Source organism: Schistocerca americana, chromosome 3, assembly GCF_021461395.2.
Source record: "Schistocerca americana isolate TAMUIC-IGC-003095 chromosome 3, iqSchAmer2.1, whole genome shotgun sequence".
NCBI lineage: Eukaryota > Metazoa > Arthropoda > Insecta > Orthoptera > Acrididae > Schistocerca > Schistocerca americana.
Window position 1 is genome coordinate 921,777,254 of NC_060121.1, and position 17,207 is coordinate 921,794,460.

Genomic DNA, 17,207 nt, shown 5'->3' on the forward strand with positions numbered 1-17,207 from the left:
GACTTTATCTGATAGCTAAACTCAAACAGTCTACTATTGAGTATGCTTGTGTACTAGTGATGGGGAGCTCGTGAATGAGTCGTTCAAATGAACGCTTCACTCCAGTGAAGTGTGAACTAACCACCCAATTTCAATGAACTGGTACTTCAAACTCTTCACAGATAGCACACTCCACACTTTTTTCTAGTTCACTCACTCTCTTTCTCTCTCCCACTATGTCGGCGCTACGTCACTCATTCTCCCTTCATTTCTATGCTCCCTCTACTGCCTGTCGACGAATCACGCGGCGAAATACACTCAGTACAACAGTTGCACTTTACTTTCCCATCACCTAAATTGGCAAAGAAACCCCAAATTTCACTACTTTTATGCGATTGCTAGTTGCTAGCCATTGTATAAGCGTGAACAGACACAAAAACTGCTTTCCGAATAAAATAAAGAGGGATTTTACCTGAAATGACTACAGGTGACAGTTTATATTTTGAATTTAAAAGGTTATTATTCTCAACAAAAATAAAATCAACAAGAAAACTTCTGAATAATTACTTAACGTAGGTATATAGACTTTGTGACAGTGGTAAACATACTCATTCTATTTTGCATTAAATTTTAAAAGGAACATAAAATTGGACTGCATTTCGTTGGTAGCCCTAGTTTTCAGTCCATGAATACAACAAATAAGGTTTCACTTGGCAGATAAAGATTTTTTTGGGCGCTTCATGAGAAAATGTCGAGCAAGATTAAACGTAATACCTTCTTTATATGTGACAGGCTTCTCTATATATCTTTCCTTTGATCCCTTTGACCATGCTCTACTTAGTTAACCCAGACACTGTAAGAGCGTAAAATGTTGCATGCACATTACTGCGTAGTTCGGCCATCTGTTGGTAAAATTATGAAGTATTATGAAGCTTTATTGTACGAGCGAGGCGAAGCGAGTGTAGCTGCGGCTGAGCGGCGAACTGGCCAACTTCGCCAGGCTTCCGTACTTCATAAATGAACTACTTCATTTGAATGCTTCACGGCAAAGAGTGAAATGAATGAAGTAGTTCACGAGAATGAACGAGTTCGACCCATCTCTATTGTGTACTGTTCAACAGCTCCTCTGTATGGTAACAATCAATCCTAATATTCGTATTGTTTGTTATTACATTGATTGACTGTGCCATCAGTTCTTGGTAAACTATTTTATACATTGTGAATGTAAACACTCACAGCACTTTAGTGTAATATTCTACATTATTTCTTATCTCCTTTTTCAAAAAGGTTTTTGGTTGCCAAGGCCTCAAAAGCTACGAAGATAAATATGTGTAACTGTGAAGTTTTTTTGGATCAAAGCTTTTAAATCAGTGCATCTACGGGATATCTCATTTCATTTCTGTTGGAATTGTGTGAACAATATATTTTGTGTGAGATGGCAGCAGAGTGCATCATGTGGAATATAACAGACCTCTCTGGTGCTGTTGTACACTCTGAGTTTTATGTGTGTAATTTAATATTCTTTGGTTGCTGTGTCCGATGTATTTTACCTGGAAGTGCAAATATAGTTACTGGCACTAAATGTCTTTTACTCACTATTATTTATTCAACTGTCTTGACTCTAATAGTTTATGGGCCCAGTGATGCATATGGAAAAAGTCTATACATCATATAATAGTGAGAAAATATTGGAAAAGTTCCTATTAGTGCACTTGCTTGAAGTATGAGTTATCCATACAAGATGAACACAAGTCTTTTGTATTATGTTTTGGTATTATTCTTTAGATCAAGAAAGATAAATGTTACTGTTAAAATGAGCACGACACAAATTTTGCAGATTTAAAGACTTATGGGTCGTGAAAATTATGCAACGTGGAAATTTGCAATAGAAGCATATTTACATTTGCACAATCTATGGGATGTGGTGGATGGGACAATGAAATCCACAGATCAGAATTATTCAAGTAAGGATAGGAAAGCAAAATCAACATTTATATTACTTGTTGACCCAGTGAAATATGTTCACGTTGAAAAAGCAGTGAGAGCAAAAAAAATCTGGATCAAATTACGAAGTGCATTTGAGGAGTTCTTACAAGGAAAGTAGGATTATTATGTGAGTTAATTACCACTCAGCTGGATAAATGCAATAGTATAGACGAATACATCAACAAAATAGTAGCCACGTCAAACTGACTGAGAAACATTTGGTATGAGATCACTGATGAATGGATAGGGACACTACTGTTGGCAGGACTGCCTAAAAGGTATGCACCTATGATTATGGGGCTGGAAAGCTCAGGTATACCAATCACAGGTGAGAGTGCTTAAGTGAAAATCCTACAGGATGTAAAGAGTACTTCAAGCTATCATGTACTAGAGAAGGAAACTGCATCTGCTCTTTATTCAAAAGACAAAAGGAAGAGATCAGTGAGGTGCTATAGATGTCAGAAGAAGGGGCATATTGCATCTCAGTGCAGAGACAAAGTAAATCCAAAGTCAGACACGCAGCAAAAGAGGTATGTTGCTGATAGCCCAGAGAGAGGGACCAATAATAAAGGTAAGGTACTCTCATGTTTCTGTTCTAATTGGAGATGTGGGGAATCGTCAACTGGAACAGATTTTAGACTCAGATACATAGTGCATATTGTTAAAGACAAATCTCTACCTTGTGATGTTAAAGATAAGACATGTGGAAATATATACTGTTGATGGCAGCAAGCTCCAGTGTCATTTGGCTGGGAAACTAGCCCTACATGTAAGTGTAAATGGTGATCCCGATATGGTTACAGCAAACAATGTTCATTATGTGAAAAACGTTGTGACTAACCTACTGTCTGTAGGGGAAATTGTCGAGAAGGGAAATACAGTCATTTTTGACATGCACGGAGCAAGAATAATCAACAAAAATTGTGAAGTTATATCTACAGCAAGTAACGAAAGGGGTATATTTAAGTTGGATACCACGGGCAGTAAATGTAGAAATGTTAGCCATTCAGTATACTCAGTGGAAGGTTTTTTATGGCACCACAGACTTGGACACTGAAATACAAAGAGTATGTCTCTAATAAGGGATATGGTAAAGGGAAATCAGAATTATAGCGTATCCAAGGACCCTTGTGAGATATGCACAAAAGGTAAACAAGCAAGGCTATCTTTTACGGCCAGTAAAAGTAAATCTGCAGAGGTCTTACAGTTGATCCATACAGATGCATGTGGCCTGATGGAGAGTGAATCCATGGTTGGGAGTTATTACTTTCTTATGTTTATTGATGATTATTCATGATATACTCATGTTTATTTTCTTAATTCCAAAGTCCAAGTGAGTGACATTTTTGAGGAATATTGTAATATTGTTGAAAGGTGGATGGGAAAGAATATCATCAGGTCTGTTAACAGGAGAGGGCTGATAGGACCATTGTCGAAAAAGCACGGAGCATGATAACTGATGCTGGATTACCAAAAGATTTTTGGCAGAGGCAGTATCAACGGCCATGTATTTGAGCAATAGATCACCTACAATAGCATTAAGAATAGAACTCCCTATGACATATGGGTAGGAAGGAAACCTGACCTAAGCAAGATAAGGATTTTTGGGTATGATGCAGTGGCGCACATTCCAAAACAGCTGAGAAGAAAATGGGACCCAAAAGCTAGAACATATATTTTTGTAGGCTATTGTGAGACTTCAAAGGGCTACCGATTAATGGATCCATTGAATAAATGGATAGTTACAAGCAGAAATGTAGTACTCTTTCAAAATACAAAGGACTCTGAAGAGGGCAAGACTACTAAGTTAACTGCACCTAGTTCCGAGAGTGAAACCTTATGTGAAGAAAGATAAAGTGAAGAACAGGAAGAGGATAGTCAAAGGCAAATGAAAATATTTATGATGACAATGAGTTTGAGGATGAACAAAATGAAGAGAAACATGTAAGGCATTCTTCTCGTGTACCAAAACTGAAAGAATATGCAGATTTTGAGATGTATGGAGCCCAGTCTTTGAAAGATGAGTCAGCAACAGCACAAGAAGGAATGAGCGGCCCAAACTCTCAAGAATGGAAAGAAGCTGTGGAGAGTGAATTGGAATATTTATCTCAGAACGAAATCTTTGAATGGCCAGCAGGTAAGAAACCGTTACAGGCAAGATGGGTATTCACTTTGAAGAGCACTGAAAATTCATCACCAAGATATAAAGAACAACTTGTAATAAAAGGATATTCACAAAAAGAAGGGGTAGATTACAAAGAAACTTTTTCACCTGTAGTCAAATATGGCTCATTGAGATACCTTTTAGCCTTGGCAGCAAAACAAAATTTAACAGTTCCTCTTTGGATGTAAAAACAGCATATTTAAATGGGAAATTGGAGGAGGAGATATATGTCATTCCACCAAGAGAAGCCATGAAAACCAGATCAGAAAATGAAAAATTTGGTGTTTGCAAAAAAGTATTTATGGACTTAAACAGAGTGGACATTGCTGAAATTGATGTCTACATAAAACTCTAATAAAGAAGAATATGAAGCAATCTAAGGCAGATCCCAGTAAATATTATAAAGGGGAAGAGAAGAGATAATAATAATGGCAATATGGATGGATGACTTCTTTATCTGGACTGAAAATGAAAGCCAAATGAGGATTTTTAAGGAACAGCTGCAAACCAAGTTAAAGCTGCATGATTTGGGAGAAGTTAAACATTATTTAGGTATGCAGATCACTAAGGATGAGGGCGGACAAGAATTGAGCTTAAATCAGTCATCATATACAGAAAAAATCTTTAAGAAATTTGGCATGAGTGACTCTAAACCCCTAACTACTCCAATGGAAGTAGGAATAAAGTTAAATATAAATGAGACATATGTGGAATGTGATAAGAATGTTTCATGTTTAGAAGCAGTAGGGAGTCTGTTATATTTGTCTCAAACATCATGACCCGACATTGCATTTGCCACCAATGCAGTGAGCAGATATTGCAGAGATCCAAAGAAAAAGCTCTGGAAAGCTGTGAAAAGGATATTCCAATATCTAAGAGGAACTTCAAACCATGAATTAAGGTACCATAGAGAAGGTAATGCTAAACTAGAAGGCTACAGTGATGCGGACGGGGAGAGTGAATTGGGAGATAGGCACTCCACTACTGGCTGCTGCTTTAAATTAATGGGGGACTTCATTTCATGGTCCTTTCAAAAACAAAAAACTGTTGTATTGAGTACCATAGAGGCTGAGTATCTGCGTATATGGCGAAATCTTACAGCACACAGGAAGCACTGTGGCTAAGAACATTAATATGCAAAATAGAAACCAATTTAATGGTGGGACCTATTATGATCTTCTGTGATAATAAAGGAGCTTTTAACCTAGCTAAAAATGATGTCTAGTGCTAGGACAAAACGTATTGATATAAGGCACCATTTTATTCGGGACCACATAGAGCGACAAAACATTGCCGTGGATTACCTCCGCACAGAAGACATGTTGGCTGACCTTCTGGCAAAACCCTAGGACAAAGAGAAGCATGGAAAGATTGTAGGGCTATCTTGTTTATCTTGTGAAGGCAAATGTCAATACATATGTTCAAAGATGGGTGATGGAATTGTGGGAACAATATATTTCATGTGAGATGGTGGCAAAGTGCATCATGTGGAATATATTAGACCTCTCTGGTGTTACGCTCTGAGTTTTATCTGAGTAATATAATGTCCCTTGGTTGTTGTGTTCAATTTATTTAACCTGAAAATGCAAATATAGTTACTGTCACTAAATGTCTTTTACTCACTATTATTTATTCAACTGTGTCGACTCTAATAATTTCGAAATATGGCAGTTGTTAATGTTTGATTATGGACTAACAAGACGAATTACTTCAATGGAAAAGCCATGAGAAACTATTGAACTTAGATAAAATATGTGATGCATTAAGTAATGAACTATATAAGAAATTACAGTGATTGTTCTGAGAAGAAAATAAATTGGACTATAAACTTTGGTAACATGTTCTAAGTGAGTGGTTGAACAAAATAATTTTGTCTTTTAACAGGTCTAGTATTACAAGCAGGTGAGATACACAAGTGACATTAAGCAGGTAAGTGAAGCAGGTGTGATTATATAACACAAAAAGGTTTAGCATGGCAAGTGAAGCTACATGAGCTGAAATATAGGAAAAATGGAGCATTTCAATAGGAGGAGTTATTTACAACATAGTCTGGCTGGGATTATCAATAGTATCTGCAGCTAGAATGTCTTAGAAGTGGCGAATAAGGACTATTAATTTCCATTATTTCAAGGTACTTCATCTTTCTCCCTTTATTAATGTGATGTAGTTCTTCATGTTATATCTTGTAACTGCAGCCTTCCTTAAGTAGGCAGTCTGGAAGACTAGAGTCTCCTTTTCTAAGTTCCCAACTTCTGTGGTGTTACTTCAATTAATGTGAATATTTCTCTACCAGACTGACCTATACAGAATTTGCCACAACTACAAGTAATTTTGTGTGTTTCACTCTTTTCCAAAGCTGAAATGCTGTCTTTACAATTGGGCAAAAAGTGACCAATAGTATTGAGCACATAAAATGGTGTTTTAAAGTTTCCATATTTAAGCTTTCTGGCCACATCCAGGGAGACTTTTCCTAAAAATGGAATCATGTGTCATTTATTGAGATCTTAAGATAGTAGGTTGAGAACAGAGTGAAGAAGAGAAGGCCTGTTATTTCTGTTTTTTACGCGTTACAGAGTCCACCAAGACATGAGTGTAGCCATAGTTTGATGCTGTTTGTCTGGTTGTATTTAATTCAATTTGTAAGTTGTCATCACTCATGGGTATAGATATTATGCAATGTATCATGGAATGAAAGGCAGGATGTTTATTGGTCACTGGGTGTTGAGAATTGGTAGATATTACATCTGTGATGGTAGGTTTCCTATAAATCTTGAAATTATGAGCAGGATTCGATTTCAATAATTTATCGGGTTACCCCTAAACTTCATTGTCAATTTGATACTATAGTATTTAGAATTTACCTGCTTGAGAAATGTTTGAAGTTTTCTGGTAGTGCCCACCCACACATCAACATACCTAAACCAGTATCCAACCTAGGAAGAGAGTGGGCTATTTTCCAAGAACTGTGTTTTACAGTTGCACATGAAGAACTCAGCAAGGGCTGAACTGAGAGAGGATACCATAGGTAGATCATCCAACTGTTTATATGTCTTGTCATTGAAAGGGAAATAATTTTGTGTTAGGTAGCTAACTGTATGTCATCTATGACAACTGGTTTGTCTAGCCTGTTAGAATGTTTAGGACTGCACCTGTGTGAAAGAACACCATCAAAGTTGTAAAATTAGAAAAGGAGACTCTCCTTTTGGAGACCACTGTGTAAAGAAGCCCATAGTTATAAGGTACAACGTTTTCTGCTGTTTAGCTGTGCTTACTCTTGTCCGTCATTTTTGTCTTTCTCTCTAAAGTCACTGTGTACTTATCATGTTTCATGTGTGTAAAAATGATTTTATTATGGACTTTTGCATAAGATTCAGCAAGAATATTATTTTATTTTACCTACATGCAGAGCTGTGTAAAAAATTTTCACATATATGTTTCACTTCTATTGTTTTTAGTTTTCGTCAAATAACCTAATCTTGAAGGCTATGTTCAAAGTTGGCAAGTATTAGTTGTAAGATTTTCTTGGTCAGTCATGAGCATAATTTGAATAGTTAAATGACCCATCTTAAATATGAGTGAAACTAAATGAAGCTACAAGTAGTACTTAGCTATGGCCAAATATATATTCTGATGTTTGATTGAACAAGTAAACAATTTTGGTGAGAACACAATGAGTGTGGTCACTATGTCACTCTTTGCTAAGTTGGTTGCATGTGCAGCACCACAGGCTCACTAACTTATTCTATTTGCATTTCGATGCTCAAGCAAAATTTTGGTGCAAGATTTCATGGAAAAATCCATTTCTGTACACAATATCAGATCTGATAGCATCATTGAAACCAGTTTGGCTGTCACCTTTTCACTGTTGTTTCATAAAACTATAATCAACAGAAAAAAGTGGGAGCATGTTTCTTTTCTGTGACCGTTGAATAGGTATAGATGGAGGAATAGAAATTGATTAACAATTGTTTCAATAATTGGAAAAATTGATTGGAAAGAAAAGTTGAAAGAAATTTGAAGCTAAATTATGAATCTGTACACAATCCTGGGTGAACTTTAACTGATACTAATATCAACAGACTTTCAATATCAATAAATTCAAGGTCAATATTCATAATTTGCATTATGTATGGCTTCACATTAATTCCATTGTGTTTAGTCTTCATTGTGACAGTGTCGATACTGGATTACTTCTCCAGATATCACGTAAATTCTTCTTGTCTGCTCCAAACCTCTTGATGCAGGATCTCAGCGGTGAGTGAAATGATGAACAGATAGGAGTGGACATCTTAAATAAATATGTGAATAAATTTTGCTTTTCTTATAACTTTTTATAACACTTTCAATGTATGGTTGAAATACACGTTTTTAACAATGCTGGTATGATGGATCCAAGCATACGTCTGTACACTACCACTTATCAAAACAAAAGGGTGAAGATACAGGAATTAATAAATTGAAGAGTGTAATTCTTATCTTGCTTCATACAGATATTTAATGATGTATCAAAGAACTATCCTTGTCACAAAACAACTCGTTAATTTATCTTTGTCGGTGTCTATAACCCATTCAGTTTACATACAGCTTACATATAAGAAAAGAAAAGAAGGAAATAATAATGTGATTCAGTACACCCTTTAGATTTTCTAGGTGAAATAGATGTATACAAACTGCAAACTTAAACATTGAAATAAATGTGTGGAAAATATTTATTTTGTTCTACATATGATATGATTATCAATGGATCAGTAAGTGTATTTGTTGCTTGTGCTGTATGAAATTTTGTGGTTCATTGTTAATTTTGCTAAAAAGAGAAGAAACTACTCCACAACTTTGGATAAATACAAAGACTTGGTCAATTAAATGTGGCCAGTGTGTTATATTTGTTAATATCAGAAGCTGCAGCAAAGAAAATTTCTTTTTCTCTATGAATATATCAGATCACACAATTTATTTACAATAAGAAATGCAGCACTTTTAATTTGTTTGGATTTCAAGCATATCAATATCACAAATTCCTAAAATCAAAAAAGTATCCAACAAAGCAAACTTAGGGAGGGCTGGTAATTGGTATTGGTGTAAACATAACGATATCTACATGTTTCAGAACATAAAATATGCATATACAAAACACACACACAACACACAGAGAGAGAGAGAGAGAGAGAGAGAGAGAGAGAGAGAGAGAGATTTTTGGGGGAGGGAGAAGGAGAGAACAGGTATTTGATGATTAGATGTATGAATGATTAATGAATGTGTCCATAGCTATACTCACTGAGGCACTACAAGACATAGATACTCATATAAACAGGTACATTAATGGAACATAGGTGTCTATCAGTAAGAAATTTAGTTGTATACAAATTCCACTGGTTCATACAGTAGTAGAATTGCTGGAATACAGAATGAGGCAAGTTTTCAAAAAATAAAATTACATTAAAACCCATTAAATAAATATATTTATAGTTAAAACAGTTGGTTTGTATGAATTCACTGTTATGAATCATTACATGCAATGTCACCCTAAATAAAAACTACATTATTCCCAGATACAATGTCATTCCTATCAGATACTGAGTTGAGTGATTTGTTCAAATCTAGTGTATGACAGGACTAATTTAAATAGTTCGCAATATGGTGCCCAAGAAGTTAGATATCTACTTATTGGACATGCCTTGTTAAAAATGAAGAGAAATCAGTGTATAGTTATGTGGTTTTGATATCTCTATTAATGAAGCAGCAGGCTAATAGTCCAAATGCCCAAAGTTCATTCCTTAATTATTCCAAGTTTTCTGATTCTTGATTACTATTTGTACAAAATTTAATATTTGTGAAAAATAACAAAACAGTTCTACGTTGATTTATAATAATTCCCATAATGTGTTCAATATGGCTTAGTGGGTCACTGTTAAACTTCAAACAGAATGGTTCAGAATTTGATTCCTGGTTATTCATAGATCTTTTTTCCTGTCATTTACACATACTTTCACCTCTGAAAGTACTTTACATATGTGTAAATAAAAAAAGTCAAACTGCATTACAGTTCAGATTCCATATCCATGCCACACAAAGAATTTGCCTGTGTAGGACAGGTTATAGGAAATGGAGGAGCAACAGTTTTCCACTGAAAATAAGTTCATTCACGGTGAAGCAATGTTGTGCTTAAATCAGCATTCAAGCTTCTTTTGTGTTCATTCAATTTACCTGTTCTTACAACTGTATAATTTAAGAATTTATTAATCCATGTTTAACTGAAATTGTACACAGAACCAGGATTCTGTAATGAATTTGCAGCAGAGTTAACCCTTCTTTTAACCTTAATGTACCAAAAATCCATCGAACAAAAAACTGCGCCCAGTGGTTGGAGGAAAACACAAATTACACCATTCCACAAGGGCAGCAGAACTGATCTACAAAATTACTGTCCAATATCCTTGAATTCATTTCTTGTAGAATCCTAGAACATATTCTGAGTTCAAATGTAATGAGTTATGTCAAACAGAAGGATCTCCTCCATGCCAATCAGCAAACTTCCAAAAACATTGATCGTGTGAAACCCAACTTGCACTTTTCCGCGTGACATCCTGAAAACCGTGGTTCAAGGTAGTCAGGTAGCTGCAGTGTTTCTTGACTTCTAAAAGAAATTTGACTCAGTGTGACACATATGCTTATTATTGAAAGGGCAATCAAGATTCGTGACTGGATTGAGGACTTCTTCATGTGGAAGATACAGCATGTTTTCTTGGATGGACAGTAATTGACAGATGTAAAAATAAAATTAAGTGTGCACCAGGGAAGTGTATTGGGATGTTAGCTATTCATTTTGTATGATAATGGCCATGCAGACGATATTAAAAGCAAACTCTGATGTTTTGTAGATGATGCAGTTACCTATAATGAATTACTGCAATTACCTATAATGAAGTACTGTCTGAAAAAAACTGCACAAATATTCAGTCAGATCTTGATAATATTTAAAAGTGGTGCAAAGATTGGCAGCTTGCTTTAAATCTTGAGAAATATACATATTTGTAAGTCAGAAAATGAAAAAACATAATATCCTATTATTACAATGTCAATGAGACACAGTTGAATCAGTCAACTTATGCATATATCTGGGGGTAATAATTTGTTGGGATATGAAGTGGAATAATCACATAGGCTCAGTCATAGCTAAAGCAGGTGGAAGACAATGGTTCGTTGGTAGGATACTAGAGAAATGCAATCAGCCTACAAAGGAGATTGCATACAAAACATTTGTGCAGCCTTTCCTAAAATGTTGCTCAAGTGTGTGTGATCTGTACCACATGGGACTAATAGGGGAAATTAATGTATACAAAAAAAAAAGGTAGCACAAATGACTGCATGTTTGTTTGATCATGGGAGTGTGTCACAGAGATGCTGAAAGAACTGCACTCGCATACCTGTGAAGACAGACATAAATCATCCTGCAAATAGTTAGTGGTGTTTGGTGGTGGTGTTTAGTGTTTAACGTCCCGTCGACATCGAGGTCATTAGAGACGGAGCGCAAGCTCGGGTTAGGGAAGGATTGGAAAGGAAATCGGCTGTGCCCTTTCAAAGGAACCATCCCGGCATTTGCCTGAAATGATTTAGGAAAATCACGGAAAACCTAAATCAGGATGGCTGGAGACGGGATTGAACCGTAGTCCTCCCGAATGCGAGTCCAGTGTGCTAACTACTGCACCACCTCGCTTAGTCCAATAGTTAGTGCTTTAGGTGATTAGTCTAAGAATATACTACCTCCCCCTGAATATTACTCACATGGGGACTGTGAAGACAAAATTAGACTAATTATAGTGTACATAGAGGTATTTATGCAATCACTCCATTCTTCCTGCACTGCATACGAGAATGGAACTGGGGAAAAGCCTTAATAATTGGTACAATGGAAAGTTCCCTCTGCCATACACTTCATAGTGGTTTGCAGAGTAGATGTAGATTTTTGGAATAATAAATCTTATCCTCTGGCACCATTTGGGGACCACCAATAATTTAACTTGCAAGCACATTGCCAATCAAGGCCACAAATGTGCGTAACTCATAAGACCACAATAACCACAAGCTTGCTTCTGTGGCAGAATATGTCCCAAGTCATTGATTGATAACACAGATACCATAAGGACAGTCCTACCTATTGAACGTAATATTTTACTGTTCTACAAGGAATACCATCACAGCCATCATAATTATTCATTTTTATTCCCCTGATCAATTTTGTAATCTCTTAAAACTTTCAAAGTTATTTTCTATCTTCAGAAGTTTCTATCTAATGCATCTGTATTAAATTTTTTATTAGTGGTGACAGTGGTGACTGAATTTATTGCCCAAAAGTTTCGATGTGGCACAATTTTTGACAGAATTATTTTTCTGGAGGCTCAGTGTAATTTCGATCACAGTTTTCATTTGTTTAATAATGTTCTGGATTCATTTTGTCTTATTCTTGGGGTATTTATTTTAAAAGCAGAGTCCACCTGTTTCTCTTTTGTAATAAAAAGACTCAGTATTTTATAATACTCATGATGATGGAGTTTCTGTTGTTGACTGTGGCTTACCTTGTGAATTAGATAGATCTCTCTTCCTAGCACAAGATACTGAAATACCAGGAGTTATCCATTCCTTACTCCTGCTTCTGTTCAATTTTCTCCTGCTTTGTTTTAGGGGAAAACAAGACTCAAAGTGCTGTAGAAATATGTTAAAGAAAGAGTTGAACATATATATAACAAATGTCAACTGAGCTTAATGCAGAATGAATTATTTGGTACAAACCAGAAAATTAATTGAATTATCTTCTCCTTCATCTTATAGTCTTCCACAATATGCAATTAATTATCATTCATCATCCCTCCAGGACCACTCCTTGCTACATTCTGTTTTCTTTGTTCTATATAGCTATTAAAGAATAAATATGTACTTTCAAAACCTATTAGTTCTATGTATATCCAGTGGCTGTCCTATGAATGGCAATAGCTTCTCTTTTGTATTATAACAACTATCTGGTTTTAAAGAATCTATTATATACATCTAACCTATTATATACATCAATCACATTTATATTTTTTTATAGTGACAAACCTTCAGTTTCAACAGTCTTACCTCTAGAAACAAATGTTAATGACACCTTTCCATCTGTGGTTGCAGTATACTTTTGCCCTCAATTTAAGAAGTTATCCCTGTTGATGAACAATGTCTGCACACAGGTAGTACTGAATGGCGTTCTTGGCCTGGGGCATCACTGTCTTCAGAACTTGACAAGGATGGACCATTCCCATGCCCAGCATGCCAAAGAATTTACCGCCGACGGAGATCACTGTGGCGTCATCAACGTTATGAGTGTAACAAGCCAGCCCAGTTTCATTGCCCTTTCTGTTCTTATAGTGCTAAACAGAAATGTAGTGTAAAACTTCATGTTAGTAAGAAGCACAGCATACCTGATGAAAATGCTTTCCGTATAAATTACATACAAGACTCTTTGGATGATATGTAATATAAAATAATTCTATTTTGTAACTTAAAAATCAAATCTTTAGAATATTCTATCACATAATTGTAAAAATGCTACTAACTACGAATTTGTGTAAGAAAATTTGTTGGCCATGAGTTATTACTTTGAAATAAGATGATGAAAAATTGTGTAACATCTTTTTGTATGGTACTAAATTTTCATATTTGTTTCATGAAGGTAAATATGTTTTTCTTCTTCCAGTGCAAAATGTTTATAGCTCTTAAAGATAAAACTGTTTGAAATTAAACTGCTTGGTAGAGAAATAAAATACTTCATCATGTTGTTCTTTTTTTTTAGCTTTATAATGTCGTGTAGTAAAAATATTGTTCTACTACAACATAACTACCCATAACTAATATAATTATAGATGATACAAAAATGAAATATCCCACATTATTTCCTTAACTGGGTGATGAACATAATTTTTTTCACATACTGTTGTATCATTCAATTATAACAATTCATGTGGGACAAAGTAATTCACAGGTGAGCAGCACCTCTGCTGTTGCTCCACCTATCCCCAAAGTCAGTTCATTGTAGGATATGTCTTTCTTCTTCTTAAGTGACTAATTTCAGTTTCCAGGCGGTTCTCTTACTGGAATCTTGATAAAGTCTTTAATGACACAGTCCCAGAAGTTAGATGTCTGTTGAGATTAGAATAAGGGAACCACTGATCAGTTGTGTAACTGGCTACATCCTTAATAAGGTATGGGAACCTGCAATTAGTCTGATTACAAAGAGCAAGGAGATATACCACTGCTAACTGACTTTGGGGGCAGATGGAGGAACAGTGAGATGCCACCAGCACACAACCTTTGTACGAAACTAGGCCTGAGCAGTGTGTCAGTGGAAGGAGTGGAAGAGAAGATGCTGGGCGCACACAGTGGCTAGAATGGCAGATTGGGAGAGGGGAGGAAATAAAAGCACCACATCAGCCTCTAAGTTGTCAGTTCATCAATGCTTCTGATGATGGGAACGTGTTGCTTGCTGAATTATTGTGCCTGTTGGACACTGACATCCAGCCATTCACCCATTAACTATTTTGTCATGAAGTACACCAGAAGAAGCTGAATAATCACGGTGTATGAAGCAATGCAAAGCAAGTGAATGCAAAGAAAGCAAATGTGAGGCAAGCTGGCAGAACTTGTACACTCTGCACACAGCTTATTTCAATATGAATGTAACTAATCACAACTTTTGGTTTGGCAGCTCCTAATGGTGGTTGTATTAGCAAAATGTGTGCTTTTGTGAATGTAGAAGTTAATTTCTAAAGTAGAATAATTTGCTCACTCACAGTGAAAGACACAAATGTAGTCCCAGTCTAGTGTTCACAGTGGAATTATGTACTCCGCTGCAAAGGTATTCAACAAGCTCCCATCAAACATAAAGCAAAAAATGTGGAATTCTGATCAATTCAAAGGAAAATTAAACTATACCTTGTTAGTTGCTTATTCTACAAATGAATGGGTATACTGAGAAATCCTACATGTCCATTTCTTGACAAAATTGAGTTATGTATGGTTTTGCACTTTAAACATGTGGGCCGATTGTATATAGAGAAACACCAAACATTCTGGCATTTTCTCTGTTGTTATGCAGCCATTTTATCACATATACAAAAGATGTGGGCTTCCTCAAAAATTTTAAGTTGTCAGCATTGTTTTAAACTGCAGGAATAATTAATATTGCCTCTTACTCTTTGATTTAATCAATTTCTATTGTTATCTGTGGTAAAATGTCAGACAGTGCTAATGCTGGTGACAAATGTCAGGAAGTAATGAGAAAAGGAAGAAAGCAGTGGAGTTTCCAAAACATACAGCCATAAAATGAGCAAGAGTGAGAAATGAAGCATATATAAATTGGAAAGAGATTTCAACCAAAGCAACATGGTTATGACTGCAGGTGAGCTCTAACCTGAAACTTCATATTGCTTCAAAACTAAGGTTTAATTATCACACTAAATGTAATAATGTAGAGCATTCAATTCAATTGACTATGTAATTATATTTCAAGTTGCCAGATGAAATGAATGATAACTAAGATAATGGAGGGCCACAAGATAGAATTATACACTAAATCTATTGGCTTCCAGACAAAAAATGAGATAATTTCCAAGAATGATTGACTTTCAAATGTACGGGCCACTAACGATATATGTTGAATCATGCAACTCGATATTGATCACACAATTCTGGTGGCATGAGCTACATGTACTGTTTACATCATTCACTAGAGCAATGACAAAAGATGAAATTTTACTAAGTTGCAATTAATTTCAAAGGAAAGTTCACTGAAGTGCCAAGGAAACTGGTATAGGCATGCATATTCAAATACAAAGATATGTAAACAGACAGAATATGGCGTTGTGGTTGGCAATGTCAGTATAAGACAACAAGAGTCTGCACAGTCATTAGATTGGTTACTGCTGCGGCAATAGCAAGTTACCAAGATTTAAGTCAGTTTGAACATGGTGTTATAGTCAGGGCAGGAGCAATGGGACACAGCATCTCCGAGGTTGCGACGACCATTTTGTGAGCGTACCTGAATAGCAGGAATCCAGTAAAACATCAAATCTCCAACATCGCTGTGGCCAGGAAACGATCCTGCAAGAATGGAACCAATGATGACTGAAGAAACTCGTTCAGCATGACAGAACTGCAACCCTTCTGGAAATTGTTGCAGATTTCAATGCTGGGCCACCAACATGCGTCAGCGTGTGACACTTCATCAGGACAATGTGACACCCCACACATCTAGAATTGCTACAGAGTGGCTCCAGGGACACTCTTATAAGTTTAAACATTTCTGCTGCCCACCAAACTGCCCAGATATGAACATTATTGAGCATATCTGGGATGCCTTGTAACGTGCTGGTCAGGAGAGATCTCCACCCTCTCATACTCTTATGGTTTTATGGACAGCCCTGCTGGATTCATGGTGTCAACTCTTTCCAGTGCTACTTCAAACCTTAGTCGAGTCCATGCCATGTCATGTTGTGGCACTTATACATGCTCACGGAGCCCTACAATATATTAGGCAGGTGTACCAGTTTATTTGGCTCTTCAGTGTAATAACTTAACTTACTTACTTTACTTGCCAACCATGTCTTCATCATGCACTATTCCTCATTTTATATAAGCTGCCAGCAACAATCTTTTTTCCAATAACTCTGATATGCTCTTGCTGTGCCAGTCAGAAATGTCAGAAGAGTATCAGGAGAGACACTTTTTCCATGTACCAGTATGAGAACGGGGTATCAGTTGAATGCGATAACTGTCCCCATTAAATTTCACATAGAGATATATTTTGCAGTAAGTCATATATGTGTACAAAGCTTTTGACACAGAACAGAACTAAAAACTAACATGGAGGATTAGCAGAACAATAAGAGCCCAAAGATGGTGTTAATCATGGTCGATATGACCTATCAATGCCACACAAGGCCCCCCCCCCCCCCCTCACACAACCCACCCCCACCCTCCCCCCTCCCTCGCAGTATGGAGTACCACCTGTGAGGCTTTTAGTGGAGCTCATGTGGGCGTCGGCGTCAGTAGT

General features: G+C 36.3%; 1 protein-coding gene across 1 annotated transcript in view; it reads left to right on the forward strand.

The window, feature by feature from the left end:
* Positions 1-13,766, forward strand: part of LOC124607074 (oocyte zinc finger protein XlCOF26-like) — a 299,664-nt gene extending 285,898 nt beyond the window's left edge. The window contains exon 7 of the mRNA XM_047139248.1: positions 13,348-13,766. Coding sequence (XP_046995204.1) covers positions 13,348-13,634 — 287 coding nt within the window. The 3' untranslated portion in view covers positions 13,635-13,766. The remainder of the gene's footprint in view (positions 1-13,347) is intronic.
* The last annotated feature ends 3,441 nt before the right edge of the window (positions 13,767-17,207 follow it).